General features: G+C 30.3%; 2 protein-coding genes across 6 annotated transcripts in view; one reads left to right on the top strand and one right to left on the bottom strand.

The window, feature by feature from the left end:
• Window positions 1-1673: 1673 nt before the first annotated feature.
• LOC139488726 (epsin-2-like) lies at window positions 1674-22738 on the bottom strand. 4 transcript variants are annotated; one of them, XM_071274552.1, is made up of 9 exons: window positions 22631-22734; window positions 20551-21191; window positions 19284-19389; window positions 14795-14994; window positions 13611-13637; window positions 11271-11532; window positions 10588-10845; window positions 9109-9270; window positions 1674-8425 (listed from the first exon to the last, which is right to left on the bottom strand). In XM_071274552.1, exons 2-9 carry the CDS (start codon window positions 21046-21048, stop codon window positions 8208-8210), a joined length of 1731 nt encoding a protein of 576 aa, XP_071130653.1. In that variant the 5' UTR covers window positions 21049-21191; window positions 22631-22734; the 3' UTR covers window positions 1674-8207. The 4 variants fall into 4 exon arrangements, with proteins under 4 accessions (XP_071130653.1, XP_071130655.1, XP_071130654.1 ...); XM_071274554.1 differs by having other exon boundaries at window positions 19317-19389; window positions 22631-22713; XM_071274553.1 differs by lacking the exon at window positions 13611-13637 and having other exon boundaries at window positions 22631-22738.
• Window positions 22739-22826: 88 nt separating this feature from the next.
• Window positions 22827-23533, top strand: part of LOC139488725 (uncharacterized) — a 35077-nt gene continuing 34370 nt past the window's right edge. For both annotated transcript variants that reach the window (XM_071274551.1, XM_071274550.1), the window contains exon 1: window positions 22827-22943. The gene's annotated coding sequence lies outside the window, so the exon portion shown is untranslated. The remainder of the gene's footprint in view (window positions 22944-23533) is intronic.

Raw genomic sequence — 23533 nt, 5'->3', positions numbered from 1 at the left:
CTCTGTCTGAGTCCGAAAAAAAATTCACGCTTTTTTTTTGTAGTTTTCGACATTATCAGTCAAACTTTTTTTTCAAATTTCACACTGAAAAAATTGGGACTTTCTGGATTCAGAATTTTTGGAAATATATGGGAGGATTCAAGTGATCTTTATTTATCATCTGTTATCAGTACTATAGTTGGTTGATTGTGGTATACGAGTAGATCGAACCAGCACAGAAAATTATCGTGAAATAAGTTTTTAAATGTCATTGTCAATTATTATTTACGAGCTTTGATGAACCATAGGCATCTTTTGGCTCTCTTTTATGTTGAGGAATAACAATATTTATAGATTATAGTTAATCATCGCAACAAGATTAATTTTCTAGCTTCAGCCGGGACGAAATGATTTGAGTTCATCTTCTAAATTGTAAAAATTCCATTTCTAGGTAGAAACATTCCAGCATATGGAGTATATATATCTCCCATTTGATATCATATTCCAAACCTTACAATATCTGAACAAAGAGTTGCTGCTTACAAGGAAGCTATTAAACCAAGAACTACAAGTGATAAAGTTAGTCATCTTTTCAAAAAGTTTACAGACGCCATCATGAGAGGTTTACCAGTAAGAAGGATGACAGCAGAAATATACCAATTTCCGTAACTTCTCTCATAATCTATAATTCCTCAAACAGTGTTCATTTTGCCCAGTCTTTGGTTTTCTTTGTTGTTTTGTAGACTGTTGTTCGTCATTTTGTTGCTTTTTATCATCGTGTTGTTTGGGTTTTTTTTTTCGCCTTCTGAGTTTGAATATCCCTTTGGTATCTTCCACGTCTGTTTTACAGGCTTATATGTGTGAACTGAACCAACTGAACAACTTTGCCATATCTTTTTTGTGATAACTAAAAAGATGACCATGATCAGGAAGATATGTTAATTAACTCAAATAAATAATTCAGTCTCCATGCCTAGTCACCCAACTGTATCCTACTTCAACTCCTAGCAGGGGTTACAATCAATTAGCCATTACACAAATAACAATAATTCAGAGTTACTTTAGTATGAGGTATACATATCTCCCAATTGATACGATATTCTAGATCTTGCAACATCTTTACTGTTAACAATATGTCATATTTTCGAATGTTTTAGAAGCCATCCTGAGCAGTTTACTAGTAAGAAAGATGACAACAGAAATATGCCAATTTCTGTTACTACCAATCCCATCCTCTTTTCCTTAAGTAGGGTTCGTGTTGCCCAGTCTTTGGTTTTCTTTGTTGTTTGTAGACTTTTGTTTGTTTATTCCTAATGAGTTAGACTATCCATATGGTATCTTCCAACTCTCTTTAAAAGTCTTAAAAAAATCAACTTAATCAACTGAACCTCTTTGCAAGATCTTTTCTGTGACAATTCAAGGATGATCGAAGACAATGTTGATTCACTCAAATAAATCATTCAGACTCCATGTCTAGGCACCAATCTGTTATCTTACTTCAACTACTTAATGTCACATGCTTGAATTGGTGGACAGCTTAATGTCAAAGGTAAAGTATCTAATATGAAATGACAGGGTAGACAATCAAGTACCCATTGCATGAAGAGACATAAGTTGTCGAAATGCCCATCTGGTGCATTGAAATTGTTACCATTTATATTATCAGGCAATAAAAAAATAACAACACTTCAAAGTTACTTTAGAATCATAATGTATTTTTGTTCATTACAATGTTTTCAATATCACATTTACTATCGTATAGTTATGTCATTAATGTACAAATGTTACATACATATTTTACAAAGCAATTTACATCTGTAGCTATTTATAATATATTAAAAGATAAATGATATCAGCTTAAGGTTAAAAAGGTCCCCTTCACTTTTTATATTGCATGGTCAAGCTAAGCGTTAGAAAATTTTTAATCAACATCTGTATATACTATATGGAACCATCAATTCAAGCGAAACCATTCATGTGTAAACCAGTTTTCTTGAAAGTGGTCAGTTTAACATAATTCTATCAAGGTGCTTCTAAAAAAGGGATTTGTTGACAACAAATTGTTCATGATGAACTCAGTACATCTATAAAGGTGAAGTCCTTTTGACTTGTATTCTGTGCTCCATTCATGTGTTGACGAAATGCCTAACAATCAATCAGTCAGTCAAACTCCATCCAGTGTAAAAAAAAAACAATAACGGGTGTTAAAATCACTATCATATCAGTAAAAATTCTGTGGATACCAATTTTTAGGGATTGAGGAAAAATTGAATTTTTATGGATATCTAATTTTGTGATTTAGCCATAGTCTGCATACAAGCCTTTAGAAAAATTGTACCTTGTAGAACATTTAAATCCACAAAATTTGGTATTCAAAGAGTTATAATGAATCCAACCGTAGCTTAATAGAGATGCATATAGAAACATAGGCAGATCAAGGGGGCACTGGGGGGCCAAAGCCCCCCCCCCCCCTTTTTCGTGTGAAAATTTGGTTGATTATATAGGGAATCGCTGAAGCATCATGACTGGAGCGGGTCCCCCCTTAGGTCAGTCAGTGGGCCCCCCTTTTGATAAGTTCTGGATCCACCACTGAGACCGTTACAAATGAACAATGTCGGTTCTCATCATCTGACATATTTTCAAATAGCTTTTTATCAATGACAAGCAAGAATTGATTAATTGCAAAAGAGAACGGTTAATAGTTTTATGGTGAATGTTATTTGTGAAACTAAAGGATAATATGTTAGATTTAAAAGTTCTGAGTTTGATGAACAAATAATGATAACTTTGTGAGATTTCTGTTATCAAAGCTCTGGTTAATACAATCAATACCTTTAAACAAAAAAAATATCAAAATTTATGATAATATTCTATGTATTGAACAATTGTTTGAGTACAAGGTTCTAGGGTATTGGTAATTTCATTTTTGGCTTTGAACGTATACAATTTATATAAAACATCCTTATTTTCAAGCTTGTGTAGGAAAAAATGCTTCAATTTATTTTTTACATAAAAATTGTCCATAAATATAAGTTGTGTTTGAAAATGTAATATTAATTCTCACATCGTTACTGGTAAAAAACTAATATTTAACTACATATGGACCTTGATAGCTTGACTTTATTTATGTTCTTAGAATGTCACCTAATCACAGGCAAAAAACAAGAGCTAAAAGTTTAAATTGTATAAATCGTATAAAATATGAACTTTCAATGTTTTTTTTTTAAATGCACTGTATTTTCACTAGTAACCCTCTTTTTAAGTAAAATTATCTAAGCCCTATTTCTTGTACAATCATTTTGTAACTATTTCAATTTAAAAATTTCGACAAGAAAAATTATAAACAATAAAAATAAACTCTCACTTTTGAAACTTACTCATTTTTCCTACTAACAAAAAACAATCAGATAAATGTAAGAAAAACAGTTAACAGTGCATGAAGATCGTCTCCTATCAATAAACCAAAATAAGTTTCTGTTAGCCAATCAATGTGCAATTAGCCTTAAATATCTAAAATACTGTACTTTTTAATTTTTTTTCTACAAAAAAGTTAAACAGATCTCATTCCTCAGATCTTAGCTCAAAATATCATATTATCAAAATGTAATTTTGTTTTCTCTATGACAATGATTAAGAAAGTTGGTCCTTTATTTTCTTGATTAAATGCATTAGCATACAGTACATTAAATAAATAATCTATTCTTTATATACAAACATGGTACTGTGTTGTCTTAATATTTAATCATATGATAATTTTACTCTGAAATTACAAAAGGTTTAAAATAGCATTGAAAATTCAGATAGATGGTTTTTTTTTTTATTAATTGCTAGCAATTTCATTCTATATAGCTAATATTTATATACACTAGAGCTACTTATAGTTTTCTGATTAACCTACTTTAAAGACATCTGTAAAATTAGTTTGAAAGATGACAATATTAAACTAACTATATACCAAATAATTTTTGTTCAATGTGAGAACAAGTGTGAAAGTTTAAAATCAGACATTTTTTTATTATGTCTCTTTATCAGGTAATCAACTAACAATGCTACATTTAAACTTATTGTAATTAAGGAATATGGTGATGACAAAAAAGACATGCATTGAAATATGATTTAGGATTCATCTTTCCCTGGTAACTTTTTACACTTTTTTTTTACTACTTAATTAGAAGTTAGTAAACACCTTTTGTATATTTTTCTCAAAGTAAGTTACACCAGAAACTAACACAAACATTTCAGGTTTGGGGTCAGAAATTTCTATAGCATACATATATATAACATCTTAATTAATACTACCCACATCTGAAACAATGATTAAATCATTAGAGTAGTCACATTAAAAGAAAACATTACAAAAAGAAAATATATAACAACATGTGAATATGTGCAATACACAATTATATAAAAAATTAACACACTTAAACAATAAACTATAACAAACGAGGTAATTAACATCGTGAACAAAGCTTGTGATGAAAAATATGGCATTCATTCTCACATTTCTTTTTTCTTTCCAACTAAAGTCATTTACAACAAGAAACAAATTCCAGTGGCTCTTTTCACAAAAAAAATCTTAGAAGAAAAAGAACTTGTGAGAAATAAATATTTCTTCATAACTCTATTATTATTATAACTTAATTTTAATCATAAGATTTTTGTAGGGAAAGAGCCCCAGTATTCTCAAATTCTGATTATTTGAATGCAACTTGAAGAATCATCTACCTCTAAATAATTAAATTTTGGATGTAACATGTCTTCTGATAGGCTGAAAGTGTTTTGTCTATCTGTTCATAGACATAATTTTGTCAAGTGACTGTGAGTCACCAATGTTTTTTTTTCAAAATTCACCTTTTACAAATGGATTTTAGAATGAAATGATGAGGAATGACTAATATTTTTATGTCTATTTGAAAAAACCTAAAAAATGTGGTGCATATCTTTAAGTAACTCACAAAGGTTATTCAGTGTGTACCACATTATCTATGTCATTTCTTCATAGACTGACTAAATAAATATTACAGTCATTCCTTAAATATAAAAACTTGATGATCATAATCGATTTTATCCAATCTTGATAATGAGGCCATTTGTAAAGTTATAAAGTTACAAATGCATGATGAGTGAAATTACATGCTTTTTCAAGTCAAATAATTCTGGAATCTATATTACAGACCATAGTATTAGAGCTAATTTTCTACTGCATGTAGATCAATATTTTGGTTAGCTTGCTTTCTATGTTTATATGTTGTACAATTGTAATTGGTATAATGCCCAATCAAATTTTAATATGAAATATACAGGTTTAATGTATGCTTTTATTATTGTATATTGATGGCAATTTTAATTACAAATCTTCAGTAAATGTTTATACCAAACAAAGCAATCAAGCCAACCAAAGTTTTACTTTACAAGCTTTACGAAATTAGCTCTAATGGGTAAATTTCTTTGGCACAGATTGGTTAAACATCAATCATAGAAAAAATCAAATAAAAAAATTATAGTGATATACAATAAAACCTGTCTATTACACTAAACCCCTTCAGTACTTTACATTTTGTGCAGTTTAGGCAGGTAGTTGTTTTAAAAAGGCTAATATAAATGAACATACAGTGATTATCCGGATACAAGATTTTACTTCACACTAGTTTTCAGTTAACATTTGTCCAGTTTATGCAGTGTGCTATTTATCTTAAAAGGGTTAACAAAATTCTATATATTCTCAGAATGAATGAAACTGAGCAGCTCTCATGAAAAAAATCCAACAATTAAATTCGACTGTAAGTTATAATGAATGGGTAATTTTCTTGTAAGTTTTTTGAGAAATGGATCACTGGTAATTTTGAATATTTGATTAGCATAAGAAGAGACAACTGCATTTAAAAAAAAAAATGTTGACAAAATCTCATTTCTTTTAATTTTTGGGCAAACAAATCTTTAAAAATATAAAAATTGCTTCAAACATATTAAGCAAGCAAGAGAAAGACTGTTAATAAATCCTATTAATATATACACATATTTAACAGCTTTTGATTGAAAGGGACAAACAGAAAGCAGTTTACCAACATTTACAATTTCCATTACGCATAAAAATGCACGTGTTTGCATAGCTCAATTAATCCTTTACATTACAACATTTCAACACTGCATACGTGTATTTAAAATAAAAATCAAATAGTGCTCTACAATATCTCTATACTTAAAAACACATAATAAGTATTAATAAAATAGACATATATCATGTATATTTCAAATCTAAAGCAAATGTTGTCAATTAAGGCCAAGAGATAAAATAATAAAAAGAAATTATTAATTTTTGAGCAGGTTTAATTCAGGGACAATAAAGTATAAGTTTATGTTAGGTGGCAAATATTTTCGGATTTACATTTGTTCATTTTGTCACCAAATTTAAATGGCTTAAATTTTATCTTTTATACTGAAGGGCTTTCTTCACAAAAAAAATATGACCCACATTGGTCATAAGTTTATAGAAATGGTCAAGACTTCTGAGTTATTTTCTCTTCCATTATTTTGTGAAATAAGTATCAGTCTCAGACAAAGTTTGCAAACAAATTTAGCCCTATAAATTGCTAAATATTAAATCCCAGAAAAATTGAACCGCTTAACAGTTTTTTTTCAATAATTTTTACCATAAATATGAGACAGACGTGGAAATGATCTGGAATGTCAAATTGTTCATAAAATAAAAGATCATTCCCAACAAGTCATCATACAATACTACTGTCACTCTTTTCAAAAAATCTTACAGTTAAAATATTTTAAAATCATGAAGCCTTCAGCTTATCTCAAGATCCATTCTTATTGTTACTTTTTTTCTTTAAAATCTCAAACCTATCATAATTAGAGAGTTACTACCCCTCTTTATTTTTTAATTCAAGCAAAGCTTTTTTCTATTCCAATCTTACAGTATGTATCCTTTGCTTTCATAGCTAACCTAAAATGTGGTAAAAAGAATTAAAAAATCTACAGAAAAAATAAACACACTAAAGGCACAATTTGTTTATCTTATACATCATACTGAATTGGTAACTGTAAACCAAAAAATTCATCTTTTAAAACTAACGATTGTGTCATCAGCTGAAAAATTAAAAAAAGATCCTACATTCCTTTTTCTTGCAAATTATTCAAGGTATACAATTATTTAAAATGTCTAGTTTACAATTTATTGTTGCATGAATGACTATGTAAAATGTCCAGTTTGACAACAAAAGTTAATAATCTTGATTCCATTGCTGATGTTCAAAACCATTAAGATCTTAATTTTCATGCCATTCTATCTCAAATATTCAAATTCATTTATTCTAGTGGCTCCACTGCATGTATGTATGTGATGCAGAAAAAAGGATATTTTCAATTATCAAACAAAAAATAAGAGCCCCTTATTTCAAATTTTTACAAGTTTTAAAAATACTAGAAAACAGCTATATATCACATACTTCAACTTCAAACAATATCTACAGTAGCATGAACATATGAAATACAAACAACATTATTGAACATTAAAACAAATATTGATGCATAAAACTGGAACAATGAAACATATGCATATAAAGACATCGTTAGATTTTTTAATTTCCCATTCCCAAGCAAACGACTTAAAAAAACAATGGTCAATGTTTTAGAACATGAGTTGATTGATGGGTGACATTTTTTAATGACTGATTGACAGTATTGCCATATTCTGTTATATTCTTTTATATGTTTCAAAATAGTTCAAAGACATGAGTGAAAATAAACCCCTTTTAACATTATGAAAAAAACATAAAAAAAAAAATAATAACTTCTTAGGACTGTTCCATTTTAACATACATGTACATGGTATCAGGGAAGGCATTATGAAACCAAAATTGAGAACTTCAAATACATTTTCATAAAACAAAAAGTATTTTGACACCAACAATTAGTGAAGATTTTGAAGTGCCTTCCATCAGTCCCATGTGCGTTGAATGGTACAGCCCTTAATCATAATAACTGATGTACAAGCTTAAAAAATAAAAAAAACTGCACATACATGTATGACATGCAGATTAGTAGTCTTTCATATTTTATCTTCCAAGTTTATTTTTAAAATCACTTCATGAACATGCTACTTCTAGACGTTGAGTAAACATTCATTTTCAAACAGCTTTCTCTCTTTCTTTCTCTTTCCATTCTCTAGAATATATATAACGATACAAATTTTCAGAATTTCTATATTTTTCATACTTTCACAAAAATGGGTTGTAACTTTGTTGTTGGGGTTGTGCAGGTCCCGTCGTATTTAGTGGAGCTAAAGGTGCCGGCAGAAGTCCTGACGAAGCCGATTGTGAAAATCCTTGTTGTGTATTGCTCTGCAATTGACTCAATGTCATACGTGCAGGCTGATTACTCATCTGTGCAGCAAAAGGATTTGATGTAGCTGGGGCTTCGAATGGATTCAAAGTTGCTGAAATTCAAAAGAATTCATTATTATCTCGAATTTCAGAAAATACACCACAAAATTTTCAACTGGAAAATGCCTTAATACAAAAAGATAAACATTGTAAATTCAATTCAGTTAAATTATAAAAATTTTTTTTTTTAAAGTAGCTTAAACTTTTTTTTGAACAGCATAAAAAATATTGAAACTTCTTACAATGATAACATAAAAAAAAAATCTTTCAAACTTTATTTTCTCATTTGTATTAAACATGAAATGACTAAAAAGAGGCTTCAAGGAATAAGTACAATCAAACTGGCATTTAATTGATGCAATTAAAAAAGAATACTTGGATTGAATCAAAATTATGTGGGCCAGTTTTGCCCATCATTGTTGCTGTCTATCTATTATATTTTTCAAGCAAATACTATAGGCAATATAGGAAAAATAATCTTTATATTTCATGGTGGCAACAACTCTTTTTCTTGTATTAATACAGGCAAGTTTTCTTGTTTAACTTGTTTTACATTTGTCCTTTTGGGGACTTTTATAGCCGACTATGCGGTATGGGCTTTGCTCATTGTTGAAGGCTGTACAGTCACCTATAGTTGTTAACTTCTGTGTCATTTAGTCCCTTACGGAGAGTTGTCTCATTGGCAATCATATACCACATCTTCATTTTAATGAGAACAGTAAAATTATAAACAAACCTTGTTTAGTACTTGTGGTAACCAGTTGATCTAAATTAACTAAACTAGCATTGTCTCCTAAAAATTCTTGTGGTGTTTTCCGATGTTTCTGCTGTTCTTGCTGTTGTAGTGAGGGTAATGTGTCTTGCATACCATCCATCAACCAGGGGTCTTTTTTCTCACCTAAAAAAACAAGTACAATGAAAACATGTGTTTTCTTGTTTGTTTTGTGTAGCAATAAACAAAGCAACAATAGAAAGTGTTTTGTTTAAGTTAGGTATTTATCTGTTATAAAAAAAATAAATAGACAATGTTTTGATTAAGGAATTTATCTCCCCAATGCAAAACTATAAATCTTTGCCCTGCTTTGACTACACTTTTCATACTTTAAAGCATGTTTGTCATTTTTTAAGTGGTTTTGGATTTTCAAATATTTTGGCCTTGAGCATCAGTGAAGAGTTGTTATTCAAAATTCAAATTTACAGTCAGATTTGTTGATTAAACAATAATACAAGCAAGAAATAAAGACAAAATGTAAATTCCCCCAAGTTTGTAAATGTTGGTGACCATGTTGCCCATTAAATTATTTTACATCAATAAAACAAAAATGTATCTATCAACAAAATTCATTTTTTAGGAAAAAATCTTTGGATTTGTAATAAGAGATTTAATTATTTTAAGACAGTTTTATGTGCTTTCCATATAATTGTTCACCTATCTATAAACAATGATAAAGAATTATTCATATTTAAGAGAAAAAAAATATATATGTCTATCAATTCATATCTCACCACAGTATTTCATAATTCTAACTTCAATTTCTGCTGTTTGCATTGTGCACCACATAGATGTTTTAAAATTGAAACACCCAATGTATATGTTTCATTCAATTTTTAAATTTTTTTTTCATCTGTTCTCATCAAAAAATCAAGTATTAAACTGCAAAAATGTAATTCTCTTTCATATAGGAATGAAAGGAGATTTCTGGTATATACACTTTTATTTTTGTCCATCTGATGAGTTAAGCCTTTTTCAACTGATTTTTATAGTTTGTTCTTATGTTGTACTGTTGTCACTGTATACCACTGTCCCAGGTTAGGGGGAGGGTTGGTATCCCGCTAACATGTTTAACCCAGCCACATTATTTATGTATGTGCCTGTCCCGAGTCAGGAGCCTGTAATTCAGTGGTTGTTGTTTGTGTATGTGTTACATATTAGTTTTTTCGTTCATTTTTTTTTTTTACATAAATAAGGCCGTTAGTTTTCTCGTTTGAATTGTTTTACATTGTCTTATCGGGGCCTTTTATAGCTGACTATGCGGTATGGGCGTTGCTTATTGTTGAAGGCCGTACAGTGACCTATAGTTGTTAATGTCTGTGTCATTTTGGTCTTTTGTGGATAGTTGTCTCATTGGCAATCATACCACATCTTCTTTTTTATAACATCAATAAGTTAGCTACCCAACTTAGAAAACAACCAATTCTTGATTTAAAAACAGACCTCCAAGTGGATCAAATCCATCTAAACCGCCATGACTAATAGAAACTTTAGCGGGAGAGTTTCCGGTACTTCTGGAACTCAATAAATCAAATCCATCGTCTTCTTTCTGTCCATTTGTTGTAGCTGCACTTGCTCCCATGCCAAACCCATTATCAAAGCCTGTATTATTATCCATTGTGGGTGAGGCATCCCAGGGGGATTTCTGTCGAGGAGGTTGTGACTGAACTGCAGCAGATGCTGCTGGTGTTATCCATGGATCTGTAATTAAACAGATCACAAACAAATTAAGTATTGTTTTAAAATTCCTTAATTTTTTAATGTATTCATTTTATTGCAAAAATTGCAAAACTGAAATGAAATATTTCTCAAAATGTATTTTAAAGTCACATTTTAAAATTTAATATCATGATTTGTATTCAACAGTTTTGGAAATCTCAATAAATAATCTTATATTTTTGTCAATTGTTTAACAATTAAAAGTATAATAATAAATACACACAAACTATGTTGCTCTGGTTATATGAATATATAATTGCTTCTTCCTTTCCATATAATAAATTCAGTGTTATCTAATTCTGACGGATTATATTTGTAAATATATATACAAAAGTAAAATAAAAAAAAATTGGCACCACTGTTCATATTTGCATAGAATACAGTCAATAGAAAAACAATAATAGTACCTGAAGCTGCTACACTACTGTAAGGAGGTGGAGCCTGTGGCATTGCCAATGGGGCTCCCCATGGGTCTGCTGACACTTGTTGTTGTGCTGGTGACACTGTTCTAGCAGGAGATTGCCATGGATCAGCAGTTGGAGGTGCTGGAGCTTGTACTGGGGCTCCCCATGGGTCTGTATTGGCTACAGGAGCTGGAATAGGAGCACCCCAGGGGTCTGTTGTGAGTTGCTTGGGAGAGTCCAATGTTAGCAATCCACCGGGCTGTCCCTGTAAGATTAGAAAATATATAATAGTTTCTGAATTATTGATTAAAAATATATGTACATTTTGTCAATGCTAAAAAATTATCTACACATAACGAGAGTAGTGAATTAGCATTGTATTTGATTGGTTAACTGTTGATTCATTAGTAGTCATGTGATATCAATTGTTGTTGCTTTCTTGGGTATAGGCTATGTTAACCACATATTATTTTTTTAAAATGTACTATATCTTGTATGCAGACTTTGTGAAATCCCTTAAATCAATATATATATCAATTGCTTCCTGACAGAAAAAAAAATGAGAAGGTGAGTGTAACAAATAAAACAGCTAAGTTAAGCTTGTCTCTTCCAGTGACAACCATGAATACTCCCAGGCATCATGTTCAGTTGAAACAGCCAAAATGGTTGGCCAGTAATAAATACACAGATATTTTTGTAATCCAAAAGGGAGGTCCAAAAAAGTTCTTACATGCAAAAATCTAAGGCGTTTATATGTCTAACTTGTGTTGGTGGTGTAAACATGGTAAATGCATAAAATGATCAGAAATTTATAAAAATGTATAAAATCACTGAAACTACATGCACATTCATAATAATATGCACACAATTGAGTTAGAGATGTAAGCTCCAATAAAAGCATATAAAATAACATAAACAAGTCATTTACCACGTGTCTAATACTTTAAAACTGTGGCCAATAGAATTATTCATATACCTGTAACAATGGTTACAGTATGTACATATGAGAGGAGTATTTCATATCTACCGATAATCTATTTTTTTTATCTTTCAAAGAATGAGAAAAAAGTTTTATAGGGCATGTGATTGCTGGAAGCATTTGAAAACTTCCAATTCATATTTTTAAAATCTCTGATTTTTTCTTATACAGATTTTGGATCATACATGTAACATCCAGCCAATATATATTTGTAAGAAGTTGTTTCTTCAATAGAAAACAATCTCTAATCAAAACTTTGTCATGTTACTCATTTCAGAAAGCAAACACTGACAAAAGTCTGAAGTTATTTGTCTTGTACCATGTGTATGTTTTTTTTTTAAATCAAGCTAACTTTCGGGGTAGCCTATGGAATAATATTCAATATTTTTTATACAGCCAAGTAGTTCATTGTAGTTTAAAGCGACTGCTGCAGCAGACACACGGATTCAGTACATTCATGCTAAAAAAATACAATATCTGAACATGCTACACTTTAAACATGTTAAATGCATTCCACAATATAGATAAATTGTATACAATTTCAAAAGTTACATAGAAGGCAATATATATATGCATGTATAAGGGAGTACTTGGATAAAAAATACAGTAATTTCAAAGGTCAACTGGACAATATCCAGGAATTTTGGTTTTATTCTACTTAAAGGGAATTCTTTACTGGTACAATTGTTTACTAATAATAAAAAAAAAGATACTTAAAATTTGCCATTTCAGTATTTTAAACAATCTGTTCACTATATTTTGTACTATTAATAATGTATGCCAAAACATTGCAATTGGTTAAAAACACCATCAATATAAAAAGATGTGGTATGATTGTCAATGAGACAACTCTCCACAAAAGTCAAACTGTCACAGAAATTAATAACTATAAATCAATGTATGACCTTCAACAATGAGCAAAGCATAAACAATGATTATTTAATAGATCATTTTAATTTTGGTGTTTGAACAATTATTTCAAGAAACTCCCTATAAACCCAACTATCTGACATGTCTGAAATGGCAAAAGCTATAAAGGTACCCAAAATACAGGTACATTAAAAATTTGCACATTAAGGTGGTACCCAACACTTTCACTAAAATTAATTTGGCTTGTTTAATTTTCATAAAATTTTAAAATTTTTTGAACCAACCGTTTTGTCAGAAAAATTTTAGCTGACTTTACAGAGTTATCTCCCTGTAGTGTTAGGTACCACCTTAAGTAAATTCTTGTAAAATTTTTAAATCAAACGGACTGGTGTATAATATAAAATGTAGACCTTTGGAATGACTGGTAATGATTTATGAAAACATGTACATATCAAATGCTTGGAAAGTTTGAAAACAGAAGATCAAACTCTTACTGTTGTTTTACTTTTACTTCTTCTTTCCTAAACAAAAATAAAAATAATAACTAATATAAAAAAAGATGTGGTATGATTGCCAATGAGACAACTATCCACAAAAGAACAGACTTTAAAAAATCTACTTCTAGATGTCAAAACAGAAATATCAATTTCTATTAAATAAAATTACATAAATTACATTTATCAATGTATACTGATAGAAAAATACCATCCCTCCTCCCTCCAAAAAAAAATAATACTTAACTTGTCATTATATCAAACAAAAGGTATAACTTGCAAATGTTGCAAGTGTATATGTAGTTTTAGTTATAAACATTTGTACATGATATATAATAACAGCATTAGTTATTTATATTGTCCTTTTTCCAAAACTATTCAAAATTTTTGTCTGAATTTGTTTTCTGTTTGTGTTCTTTTTTCATAATAAAATATAAATTACTTAAGCATGCTTTATATCAAAATACAAAACAATATGTGGCATTTGACCAAAAATTATTCTACTTTAACCCTGCCAAAAGATAAAAAAGTGAATAAGCACTGAATAAGATGACATGTGCAGTGGCATGGAGGCATTGTGAAACATTGTGGACTGACTATATCTGCCATTCTAGATGTGCTGAAGACTAGCATGACTTGCAGGTGAAATCTACTATTTAAATGTAACATGTGTAATGGGGTTGGTATCTGGTTTATCATTTATCTGTAAATTAAAGCCCTTTTTACCAGAAATCTGTATTTGATAACCTGCCAACATCAATCAAAGGTTTTATAGTTACAATATAAATGTACTGTTAGAAAAATAAATTTTCTACCATAAAATCAACATTTATGTAAAAGTAAGTAGATTTGGATTGATACCCAAGGAGATACCTATCCTTCAGAGAACTCTTGATGGAGATGTAAGTATCTATAAGTAACCATAGTAACCATACTGCCTACATGTTGTTTTCTGCTCTTTGTTTGGGTTATTGTCTCTTTAATTCATTCCCCTTTCCCATTCTTAATTTTATTTAACCATGTTAACAATGAGCAATAGCAACATTTTTAAATTCAAACTTATGCTTTCATAAAAATGATTGTCAATCACAAACATTTCAGTAACACTTTAGATCAAGTTTTGTAAAAACATTTTTATGAAAAGAGCTGCAGAACTCATGAATTTGAGACATTTTTAAACTCACGTCATCTTGTGTTTTTCGACTTTCTTCCAAGGCCAGGGCTAATTTCACATCATCAGATTTCTGTTTCTTCAGTTCTTCGTCATGTTCTTCTTTACTCATTGCCAAAGCCAGTTGTAACTGTATTTCTTCTTCACCAGCAGATGATGGTCTAGCATATTCTACCATGTCACCTGACCTACGACGCACTTCTACAGGAGAAGCTAAAAGAACAATGATTATAATTACCATTATCATGATTTATCTTTAATCAAGCCAATTACAATGATTTTGATTTTTATAGACCAGTCACCTAATTCAAATACATATATATACATGTATTTTCCATGAACAAGCCTCAAAATAACTTTATAAATATCTTTTCTCATAAACTAAAATTACATTTTTGTCAGTTAATTTTAACACTTGCACAATGTCTGCATGTTGCATATCTGTTTTTAATTTCTTCTTTTTTCTAATTAAGGTAGCACAATACAAAGATTTTTTAACTCCAACTCCCAAGTTTTAAAATGCTGTAACTTTCTTAATAATGCTTGAAAATTTATAAAAGTGGTAGTTTTGGATAGCTAACAGATTACTCTTTCAAATAAATGCAATGTTAGTATTATGCAACAATTATGTAACCAATTATAATGTTAACTGTGTCTAAAATATTTTTCACCAAATTTCCACTTTCAAATGAAATTAGCTTCTGCATAGGTATCCCTAGAGGGTTGATTTTATAATATGTTGTTCCTATGGCCATTATCTACAAAAGGGTGTCTCAGATTTCAGATAGAATGTATAGAACAAATTTTACACCTAATTAAACATTATCTTCTTTTAAGTGGTTAGGATGTTTACACTAATTAGAGATTTATGAGAGAATGGAATACATTAGAGACAATCTGAGACACCCTTTTGAAGCCCATGATGTGTTGATTAAGATTTTGTTAAAATTTTCTGTATAGTTAAAGAGATGATATATATATAGAGCTAAATTCATTCAAGTGAACTTACCCAGATTTTGCAACTAATTACATAATAATTGATTACATAATGATTGCATAATAAAAATATTGCATTCATTTAAAAGATTAATCTTTTATCTATCTATATATACCTCTTTTATTATTTTCTATGCATTCATAAGAAAGTTACAGCATTTCAAAGGTTAGTGATTTGAGGTAAAAAAATCTTTGTATTGTGCTACCTTAAATGATATATATTATATACATGATATATATTGTGATTCAATCTAACTTAACTTGTGTCCTTAACATGCTTAACGTAAGCATTATGTTTAATTTTCTTTTTTTCTAGTTTTACATTTATCCTGACAATATATAATTAACATTATTAGCTACAGTAACACTGTGCTCTACAAAAAATCCAACTATTTGCAAGCTACTTGCTGAAATCTTAGGGAAAAGGATAGTACATACAATATAACAATTCAAGAGAATTTAAGCTTGCATAAAGCACACACTTTTAAAGAATACACATTCAAATCTAATATGTATTAGTAAAACATGTCAATCTACAATGATCTAGTATGCAGAAAATTCAGCTGCATGTAATAAATATCCAATATTGCATGTAACATGCATAATAGTATCCCACTTAGCACGGTCCTAACTGTATAAGTTTTGCTGGTTTGTTAAAAAATTATTGAAGACAAGTCATTCATCATCGGCTCATGAAGACCTGGAACCAGTTCATGTATGCAAACTCGATACATGACTTATGTAGTAATAACAAGAATGTGTCCCCAGTTCATGGATGCCCCAACGCACTATCATTTTCTATGTTCAATGGACAGTGAAAATGGGGAAAAATCTCTAATTTGGCATTAAAATTAGAAAGATCATATCATAGGGCACACGTGTACTAAGTTTCAAGTTGATTGGACTTCAATTTCATCAAAATCAACCTCGACCAAAAACTGAAGCGGGACAGAAGGAGAGACGGAAGAACAGACCTACACACTAGAAAACATCTTGCCCATAAATGGGGCATAAAAATAAACTCAGGTTGCTTCGTTGTTGATAGGCATGATAGGGAAGTATAAATAGGTGGAAAACACTGTCATGACTGTTTTTTATAAGTTTAAACTTGAAAGTATTAATAACACTCTATTATTTGAACTTGGAATTATTTTTAATTATGGAATTTGCCTGATTTCTTGTTATTGAAATTTTCAATAAATTCCACGTTTATTCTGTACTGAAAGGCTCTGTGCTGCGCACAACACTTTCTATTACTAAGAAAAAAGTATTTTTCAATAGAATGTACTGTGCCGCGCACAACACTATCTAACCAAAATACATTGTATGGAAAGTGTTATTAACCGCTCAAAAAGATCATAATACCAAATACATGTATTACATGGAATTTATCAAAAAATTTAAAACACAAGACACATGTTTTATACATTTTGATATGCAAATTCCATAATTAAAATATATCCAAGTTCAAATAATAGTCTGTTTAATATAAACCTTGTGTGCTACATGTATGTTGTTTATCATGTTGTTATAGGAAATTATGAAAGGTAAAAACAGCTTTTATTTAGTCGCTTTGAGGATTATACAATTGAAAAGAAATAAAACAACAAAAATATTATCATTATTGTCTCCCTTATAGTCCAGTCAATCTAGCATAAATTTGACCATAACCCGAAAGTATTTGCAACAGAAGATTTTTAACTTTTATTCTTTAGCATTATACCCCAAATATACACAGAAAAAAGTCCCATAAAATCTAACTTGAGGAAGACTAAAAAAATCCCCATTTAAAATTCCTATGGAGATTTGCATTGAAAAGGGAGATAACTCTTGCAAAAAAGGCAGAAATATCAATAAAAATTGATACAAAATTATTACTTTCCCGCTTCTATTCATCAGAATGTATTGATTCTTGATATTTTAGCGGTCTTTATACTGTAACACACAACTCTTAAGATATTTTCATATCTTTTATCAAGCTATAATCTAGATTTCGTAATTCATTAGTTGACCATTTATTGATTTTTTTAACATGTCAAGGTAAAGAATCTCAAATTTAATCAAAATAATTAAGCATGTATTCTTCTTTTTGTGGTTTAAAGTTTCTTTAGATGAGTAAGTTGCTGAAAAAATATAATATACAGATATAAACAATACCAAATTGTCACATTATTTTTTCAAAATGGTCACAAAGCTTCAGATTTGCAATTTCTTGAATGAAAATTGCACGAAAAAAATAAAACTACCCATAACATATCGGTTTTGTACATTTCATGAGCAGAAGATTATATAATTTAGTCAAATACAAACTTATAACCCCATCAAAGTGTCATACTTTACATAAATTTCAAGAAAAACAACAAAAAACTGACCAAAAAGGACTCATTTTTGCAAGAGTTATCTCCCCTTCCAATGTTACTTTCCATAGGAAATTAAAAATGTTGATTTTGAGTTTTCCTCAAGTTAGATTTTATGGGACTTTTTTATATGTATACAAAGGGCATATAGCTATAGATTAGAACTAAAACATTTTCTGTTGCAATTAGTTTGAGGTTAAATCTTAGTTTGACTGGACTATTATTCCTGATATGAAGCAGAAGTGAATAATATTAAATCTTGTGATTTCAAAAAAAAAAAGGGAAATTATATTAATAATTTGTTTTTAACTGTTAACTAATTTCTCGTAACTTTTTCTCATCCAATTATATCCTGAATTCTTGAAAGTCTTTTTAGTTTTTCTACATCATGTACATTATAAACAGACTTACTACAGCATGTACATGTACTAAACAGATAATGCTTACAGGATAATAATTGTCTGTGAACTAATACTTAACACTTATTTTGTTAAATTCAGGGATTTCCATAATGCACTAATTATAATCTACCTATACTCAAGCACAATTTTTATACCAGTATATCATTTGCAACCTGTGGGTACTTGTACTTACTTAAACATGATAAACTTTCTAATCATAAGTAGAAAAGATAGAGTAATAACTAAATAAGACATGTTAAGAGTTGAAATGGCTAAGCTGAACTCTAATGCAGGGATAAATCTTTCATAGTCTGCTAAATGAATAATAAAATGCAACAGCAAGTTAATTATAAAAGGAGAAGAATGACATAAATAAGTAAATACTTATAGTGAAAACTGATTTTTGTCTAATCATAGATATGTAGGAAGATGTGGTATGAGTGCCAATGAGACAACTTTCCATCCAAATAACAATTCATAAAAGTAAAGTTTGTATATACCCTTAGTACCAAAACTGTTGATGTAAAATAAATTTTCAAGTTAAAATTAAAATTAACTTGCTCATGTTGCTATTGCATTTTAAGCAACAAAATTGCATAAATAAATCATTTCAGTTTGCATTGAGAAAAAGTTGTGTGTGAATTTATTTCAGCAAAGAAGCACTGTTGAACTGGCCATGAACATGATGCATAAGCCATAATCTTATTTATGCAAATTTGTTTATTTATGTAAATTTCTAGCTGCTCACATGCATCACTCTGCACACCACTTTCACTCCCACCTCCATATGGGTCAGTGTAACCTCCTCCTCCCGCTCCGGTGGACAAACTAGGACTTCCTCTTCCATAACGAACCTGTAGCCATAAACATTTAAATATATATAATTTGCATGGCATATTCACATATATTAAATATAAAATTCAAATATTTCAATTAACATGATTTAAGGAATAAAGAACGGTTTACGCATGTTACAAGTCATGAAAGTATCTATAGCTATATATATGCTCTAAAATGTACATGTACATGATGTATTAGAAGGTCCCCTTATGCATGTTATGCATGTCATGTCTGGTTATCATCGCTATGCTTCCGGGATTTCAAATTTCTGATGAAGAACAAAGTCAACAATATACATAAATTAATGATATATCTTATCAAATGTTAAATACACACGACCATGATGATAATATTTGTACAACATTATTACATAAGAACACAGATCTAGAGTTCATAAAAAAGTGTATTGATTTGTTCTTCATCTGTTCAAATATATATTACTTATACTTTAAAAGTCTATTCACTATGTCTATGCCTTTTAGTTCAAATACAATGTAAATTTTGCAAAAATGTACATGAGTCATTTGAGAGAGGTACTTGTACATGTTGTATGATAATGATGATCAATAGCTGGAACTATTATTGAAAGAAAGTTTGAAGTTCTAGTTACCAAATTTAAATATCCCCAGATTAAAATAGTTAGACATGTTAGACCATGCATGTAGACAGATATATTTCATTTAAGTGATTTAAATCCCTCAGTAATCTCTGTATTACATAATATATTTTGACAGAAAATATATTACCATGTCTAATTCCAGTATTTAAATATGTAATATTTTATACATGTATGTATGATCTAGATAACACCATGAAAATTGCCATTCAGCTTTTACACTTCAGGAGTCATTACAGTTAGAAATTATGTCACTAGGAGCAATAAGTACACTTCTAACAGGAAATGTAGTATAACCTTAAAGAAGTATATGAATAAAAGGTCAAAATACATTGTAAGCTCACAGAACTTTACAAAAAAATAATGAAAATAACACATATCTGTAAACATGGTAAAGTTTCTTGCATTGTTTTTTTTATGGAGAATGTGTCTTTAATTGTCTCTGTTAACTCATTTAAGTTTTATAACATGGACCAATTTTGAGCTTTAATATTGCAAAGTCTGATCATAAGACCTTAGTGAAAATGTGACCTGTGTTGAAACCTTGGTGATATTTTACCTTGTCATCGCTACCAATTCCCATTGCATTCTGAGCAAACCTTTCTTTTGCTTTTAATGCTTTGGCCCTTTCATTTCTGAGCCTCTCATCATCTTTTAACAGAGCAACCAGCTGTTTCGCCTTTTCTCTTACATTCATCCCTTGATCTTTGTTATCCTCTCGATACTGAAAATCTCTCAATGTTTGAATTGCAAAAATATTTTCTTTACATTGTTGTGCCACTTTTTCACTTCCAGTTTTAATAATATAATCCAAGAGCATGAGTGATTTGTAAACATGCCTCCAGTTTTTACCATGATCGTTAAGTCGCTTCCAGATCATTTGCATGATTTCAGTAAATGCAACAACATTGTACGTAAGATCGGCTATTTCTGACATCAGTGTACTGGAAGGACCCCAAGGGTCATTGGATGTTGCTTCTCGAACTTTAACCTGTGCCTCGGAATAGTTGTGAATAACATTTTTCACAGTCCGGCGTATGGGTGGCATGTTAGACATTGTTAAGCCGTATGTGTCAACCTTTATTAAATACCAAATGTCCTAACTTCTTACAATGCCGCCTATCAATACTAAATTTTTTCCAATATTAAATCACAAATATAACAAACTTTCTTGGAAAAAGTCTTATTTTGTCTTCTTTTCTGTAATGAAAAAAAGTATCACAATAAAAACATAATGAAAGCAAACGAGAAATTAAATAAAAGTGTTGAAGGTCTAACCACTCTGTTTGGAACAACGTGCAAAAAAATTACTTACATTTATACATATATATTTACATGTATGCTGGATTTATTAGTGTTTAACAATAATGTTTAATGTCACACTTTCAGCACTCAGTATTGGCTAATTCATGGCGGTCAGTTTTCATTGTTGGCCTTGGAGAGAGCTTAAATCCCTAGAGAGAACCACTGACACCTCCAGTAGGAAAATTGACAATCCTAGTCAATTAAGGTCATTCAAATGCACCTGCACCTGCTGGATTCTAACACACAAAATCAGTGTTGTGATAATGCATTTAAAATACAACGCAGCAGCAGTTTGTGCCATAAGCCACTAGCCCTATGCCAGATATTAGTAAAAACTAATGAAAATTTATTTGAATATATAGGGGAAACTTGTCAATTTGGACCGGGAGCTATATGTGTCATGTATGTAGTACCTGAAAAAATTCTGAACGCAGACTGAATTGTAGACCACTCACCCACAAAGCCCTGACTGTGGCCTTACACCATCTACACATTTTATATATACATGTATGTAGGACTTTGAAACGAAATGGTTCATTCCACCAAGCAAAACACCACAATATTCATTACAATTATTTAAACTCATTCTTTGTGAAGACAGTGATCTCGTGAAATCACCTCGACGACACTGTAGTGCGCGAACCAACCGTTGAGAGCTTCAAATCTGCTCTCACGCCCTATCAATAAATCGGAGTTGTTCTCTCAAACAGTTGAATTAAAGCCAGTATTGGTATCGACAACTTTTTCATACAGTAAATATGAGAAAAGAAAGGGTGGCAGGTAGGTGAAACTTACATAAATGAAGAGATAAATGAAAAATGAACAAATTGATACCCGAATGATATAATTCCAAGGCCGTCCGTTGGAACCAGAAGCGACGAAGCAGCGCATCCATTTTGGACAGGCAACTTTTTGATATGGGGGCGAGCTCCAACTTCCCACGGCCCCAGCTTGTCTGGCAATACAGCCGTTAGACGTCAGAGTAATCTCGGACTATTCATACAGATACTGATGTTACAACTTACATGTATTACATATAAACATCAATTTAAAAGAAGAGGAGTAGGAGTTTTCTCTCAATAATTTGATAAACTAAAGTAAAATACGGTCTTTGGTGAATAACAGGACAGATGATACAAAATACAGTCAAATACGAGACTGAAAGTGTGTGTATATATGTATTTCTAAATACCCATAGCATACATAACCCGACTAGTGTCAAGAGGGTAGAGAACTCCTCAAATAATCATATCAGATGTAAAAATTTTGAATGATGAGATTTTCATTTAAAGTTTTAAAATGTTAACTAAACTATACTCATGAAACTTGCGTACATTTTTGACAAGATACACAGTTGAACAATGAAGTGTCGATGAATAATATTTCTGACAGGAAGTTGATTAAATATAACTTCCGGTTAGTGGGTGTACGTTAGAACAGCCTATAACCTTTTTTAATTTAACCCCGTAAAGATTGTTTTGGTATCACAATTTCTTTTAAAGAGGAACATAAGCACTATGGCATCAATATCTTTCAATTTACCAAAATTTGTTAATTCTAATAAACATTCCAACGAAAATAAACAAGGCCGATCCTACTTCCGACCCGTTTCCACATTTACCTTGCATTAACCACTTCCGGATTCAGGTGAGGTGCAGTTTCTTTGTTGTTTATGTTTCCTAAACATTGTGATGTTTAAAAAACACAATCAAAATGTAAACCTATTTTAAGAACTCTTAATGTTATAGTTTTCTAATTAATAGTTTGTACTTTGTTTATTTTAACAATGACTCATTACATAGCCCAAAGGCTGAGAAAGCACTTGTTTCAAGCACCCCCCTTTATTTATTTTCTTTTAAATTTGCGGACATGACAGACTGTCCCAAATTTTTTATGAAAAATCTTAACTTTAATTGCCTTTATTCAATATATTCATGGCCAAAGGAACACATATTTATATTGGTAGTGGTTACTTCAACTTTCTTGCATAAATATATGAGGGTAGGAATGCCCTTTACCGTCAACCGTCAAACAGTCATTTTTAGTTAGAGTTAGTGTCAAAATGTTTAAAATTTAACAATGAGTCTTCAAAATATGCTCATTGCAATTCATCAGAGGTTTCAAATATTTATTGTTACTGTTATTTTGGAATCAGTCGAATTTATTATCTTTGAGGGATCTAGGTTTTCTTTTTTCGAATTTCAGAATGTTGGGATTTAAATTTGTTTAAATTCAGG

The sequence above is a fragment of the Mytilus edulis genome, chromosome 9 (assembly GCF_963676685.1).
Source record: "Mytilus edulis chromosome 9, xbMytEdul2.2, whole genome shotgun sequence".
NCBI lineage: Eukaryota > Metazoa > Mollusca > Bivalvia > Mytilida > Mytilidae > Mytilus > Mytilus edulis.
The sequence above is the reverse complement of the archived record's forward strand: the minus strand, read 5'-3'. Positions and strand labels throughout refer to the sequence as shown.

Coding starts and splice junctions, on each gene's coding strand:
- LOC139488726 (XM_071274552.1), bottom strand. CDS start 21,048: ATGTCTAACATGCCACCCATACGCCGGACTGTGAAAAATGTTATTCAC. Junction 13,638..14,794: donor GTCGAAAAACACAAGATGAC/GTGAGTTTAAAA, acceptor ATTTTTGTTTAG/GAAAGAAGAAGTAAAAGTAA. Junction 9,271..10,587: donor TGGATTTGATCCACTTGGAG/GTCTGTTTTTAA, acceptor TTGTTTTTTTAG/GTGAGAAAAAAGACCCCTGG.